This window comes from Austrofundulus limnaeus, unplaced genomic scaffold (assembly GCF_001266775.1).
Source record: "Austrofundulus limnaeus strain Quisiro unplaced genomic scaffold, Austrofundulus_limnaeus-1.0 Scaffold835, whole genome shotgun sequence".
NCBI lineage: Eukaryota > Metazoa > Chordata > Actinopteri > Cyprinodontiformes > Rivulidae > Austrofundulus > Austrofundulus limnaeus.
Window position 1 is genome coordinate 198,360 of NW_013953237.1, and position 4,222 is coordinate 202,581.

Genomic DNA, 4,222 nt, shown 5'->3' on the forward strand with positions numbered 1-4,222 from the left:
CTCCTTCATTCCCTCCTTCACTCCTTCACTCCTTCACTCCTTCACTCCTTCACTCACTCCTTCATTCCTTCCTTCACTCCTTCACTCCTTCACTCCTTCACTCCTTCCTTTCCTCTCAGGTTCTTCCTCACCTCCTAACCTTATTTATTGTTTGTTTTTGTTTAGATTTTTGTTGCCTCGTGTTTCTGCACTATTTTCTTTTTTGCTTGGATTAAGCCCCGYCTCCTGTGTCCAATTGGTCCATTTTACAGTCAGCAATTTCTGCCAACCTTGAAGCCCCACCTCCTCTTTCTAATTGGTCCATTTTCCCATCAGTCGCTCCTGTAGACCTGTGAACCCGCCTCCTTCACTCTCTCCTTGCCTGTGATTGGTGGAAAGTCAGAACGATGTCACACAGGCCATCTCGTCAGCCAGCTCCGCCTCCTCCTCATGGCTTGTTCTGATTGGCTCCTCGTCGCTGTAGAGCGCTGCAGGATCATCGGTGTTTGTGCTCAGGAAGTCGTGGCTCCCGGAGCTCAGGAGGTCGCTCGCCGCCGACTCCATCTCATCCACGGTCATGTGACACGCGTCAGCGATCTCTCGCTTGGCAAACGCCACAAACTTTGGATCTCGAGCGTAAAGTCCGAGTCCCTCAGAGATCAGAACCTGCAGAGACCAGAACAGAACCGGGTCTGTCATCTCCATGGAAAGGCTTTGTTTTCTGGTGGATGTGTGGACTCACCGCCTCCACCAGGCTGTCAGCTGATCCTCGTTTGTCTGTGAACGGAGTGCCGAGCTGCGAGGGCACTCTGAGGGTGGTGTAAGCCCGGTATGGGGGCGGAGCTACATCACAGTCACATGAACCAATCAGACGTGCCCAGACAGAACAGGGTTATTTCTGTAAGTGTGAAACCATGTCCTCACCTGGTGTCCCTGCAGGACCACTAAACCAGGCTGGTCTGTCCGCTGCACCTGTCACATCACAGGAAGCAGTACTTTCACATTAAAAGCCTCAGCTGGTGTATATTTTCCTTTTAAAACTCTGTCTCCTAACCTCTTCCTGCTGGTCCTCTCTTCCCCTCTGGCCCTCCAGCTCCTGCCCCCCAGGGGGGGCTGCCCTCCTCCTCCACCAGGATGAGCGGCGCGTAGAGAAGACGCCCACGCCGCGGACACGGCTTGGCCCAGGACGTGGAGGCCGCCCCCGAGGAGTGGTGGGAGTCATACGCCTGCTGAGTGTGGAGGAGAGAGGCAACAGATGTATGGGTGGGAGGGGTCATCATGTTACCTGACCTACAGGTGAGTAGGTCAGGTGACGGTGTTACCTGAGCACGGCGTGGCGGTGATGTTGGGTGGTACGTCCCAGGAAGAGGCAGGTCATCATTGCTGACCTGACGCCTCAGACACTGGATGTTGAAGGACGGCTTCCGACCTGAGACAGGTGCAGAAAACACCTGAGCTTCAAGTTCTTTACCATGACTCATGAAGTTATTTACCCCAACTGACCATTTCAATGAAACAACAACAACAACAACAATAATAATAACTAAAATAATATTAATAATGCCCATTCCTTCACACACAGAGGATTTTCCTGTAGWGTTGGGTTTAAATGAAGCACATGTGGATTAAAACAGATGTGGACCCTGAGCCCTGTGGAACACTACAAGTGATGACATCATATGCCACTGGGTCACCTGTGGGTGTGGCAGGAAGTAGGCGTCGACGGGTAGTCCTCCTCCCTTCACTGTACCCATTACCATAGCTACTGTTGGTGAAAGGGGCGTGGCCTTCATAGTGGTCTTTGTACTCGTCAGTGAAATGCCTGCACAAAACATAAAACACAAATAATCTAACTGATGAATTTAAAATTTATTTGAGCAGTTTTATTCAAATAACCCTAAAGTAATAAAACAAACTTATGCGTCCTAAAAGAATCATGAGAGTTTTTATTTTATTGGCAGAGGGGCTAAAATAACCATAACTATAAGGATAGGATTCATTTCTTTTCATATGCAGGTTAACAAGAGTCGACAATGTCATGAAATTCTTAGGATGAGAAGAAACCCTTTGACTTGCCATAAAGAATACAAATAAAAATAAAGACAATACAGAATATAAAATTCAGTTTGCAGTAGATGCACAAAGAGTAAATAAACAAAAATTTAGGGTAATTTATACAAAGTCAAAATGCTAAATAGCAAAGAAAACAGCAACAAATAACACAACATGCAGGGTGCACAACATTTATGGTACTTCACCCATGATAGTAGTGCTTCTAGAGAATGTGTAATGACCTTCATGAGGCAAACAAAGACCATAATGACCCTCAGGAGGCCAGTAAAGACCCTCATTATACCTGTCTCTGGATGTGACACTTTCGTTGTCCTCCTCTCTGCTGTAGTAACCTGGCTCTCCATACGTCCCCGGGTCTCCGTTCCTCCAGGATCTGTCCCTTGAGTCCCTCCTGCAGACCAACAACACACTCARTCCAACCAACCAGCAGAAGAACTCTCAGGTTTGGGTTTGTTGGGGTTTGAGCTGGTGCTTTCTGATGTTGCAGGAGGTTGAGGCAGAGAACAACGTGGGCAGTTTTTGGGCGTACCTTCCATTTCTGTGTGAGCGTCTCCTGTGGACAGGCTCTATCAGACCGTTCTTCAAGGAGGAGCGGCGGTGGTGATGACTGACGGATGACCTCAAACTGTCTCCACGACGAAGATGGTCGTCGTGTTCGTTTCCGTTGGCTGTTCTGGTGAGTGATCCGACTCTGTGGATAAGACCCCCATTAGAGATGCCCCCGTCACCTGCAAAGAAGAAGACCACACAGACTCAGAGACACAGGTTACCCTGACCCTAACAGGTGAGTTTATGTGGTTATGTTACCTGCTCGCTTTTGGATTGTTAAAAACTGAACTGAAAAAAACCCTGTCCCAATCCCTAAACTGTGACCTGTTAGTAAACTCTGAAGGACCAACCATCCAGGTTTAACCCCCGGTGGAAGAACCCAACCTGTTCCCAGACTCTGAGCCAATCTGATCCCAGCTGGGCTGAAGTTGGACTCTGTGGATAGGTTAGACTTGTTTTTAGACCTACAGGACAGGTAGACTTGCCATAATCAGGTTTTTGTGATTTTGGTTGAAGAACCTGAGAAGATCTAAAGACCTGGACTCAGGAACCAGGTCAGGTCTGAGTGAAACTGGTTTTACGGTATCTTTAAACTAGGAGCTGTTCTGTTTCTGGATGTTCTCTGTAGGAGAAAACCAAAGACTGTACCAGTAGGGGTCAGCATAGAACCTCGTCTAGTCTCTGTTGAGAATCCATTTTCAGCCTGAAACAGACAGAACCAGAACTTTAAACAGAACCACGTCTTTATTAAACCTTCATCAGGTGGAGGCTGGATCAGCACCTTATAAGCTGCATTCTCCTCTTCTTCATCCTCCATCAGGGCCTCCTCCTCTTCCTCCTCTTCCTCCAGGTCTTCGTTCAGAGCCAGACGCATCTCTGGACCCAGGTCCTGCAGAGTCTTCAGACCAGCTTTACAGAGCTGTGGGAGGACAAACAGAAGCTCACTGAGTTTTCTAAAGGAAGTCTTTGAAAACATCTTCAGCCTCAGATCAAACATCTCCTCTTTGTCTCGTTTCTCTGACAGGATCCTTAGGATTCAAGAAAACCAGGAAAGATCCACCAAACCTGGAGCAGATCAGCTGGATCAAACCCTAACCCCAAACGTTCTGCAAGGAAAAGGGAAACCTTCAGGAGAAAACATGTTTGGGTTTAGTGTGACTGGCTCCTCAAAGAGGAACATCTCCAACATTATGATCATCGTCAGGTTTCAGCCAGCATCTGGACGAAGAAGAAGAACTCTGTTCAATTAAGGAACAGGAAGTAGAATGTGGAGGACAGGAAGTTGTTGCAGCAACATTATAAGTGATGGTAGAAAATAAAATATAAAAWCCCTGAAAGAGTTTTTTCCAGACAGATGAAGAACAAGTAGAACTCATTTGGCCTCATGTCAGAACCGTTGGTACACAGATTTGTTCTTAAATTGTGCGTACGRGTGATTTAGGAGAATTTGTGACATTCACCAATGTTTTCATATTCTAAGATTTTTTTCAGATACGAACAAAATTCAGGAGTGGTCCAGACCTGTCGTATATTTTACCAGCAGTCAGTCTGCTGTTATCCAGACGGGTTTTCTTCACTAACTAGAGAAGTTGCATTTCCTACGAAAATGCAAGTGTGAATG

General features: G+C 47.0%; 1 protein-coding gene across 2 annotated transcripts in view; it reads right to left on the minus strand.

Moving 5' to 3' along the window:
- Positions 1–93: 93 nt before the first annotated feature.
- Positions 94–4,222, minus strand: part of LOC106532832 (voltage-dependent L-type calcium channel subunit alpha-1F) — a gene marked incomplete at its 5' end in the record, with an annotated part of 5,540 nt that continues 1,411 nt past the window's right edge. Inside the window, 10 exon segments of one of the 2 annotated variants that reach the window (XM_014028989.1) lie at positions 94–645; positions 722–822; positions 904–951; positions 1,034–1,205; positions 1,302–1,408; positions 1,674–1,801; positions 2,336–2,443; positions 2,582–2,780; positions 3,250–3,304; positions 3,383–3,520. In XM_014028989.1, coding sequence (XP_013884443.1) covers positions 379–645; positions 722–822; positions 904–951; positions 1,034–1,205; positions 1,302–1,408; positions 1,674–1,801; positions 2,336–2,443; positions 2,582–2,780; positions 3,250–3,304; positions 3,383–3,520 — 1,323 coding nt within the window. 2 annotated transcript variants of the gene reach the window in all.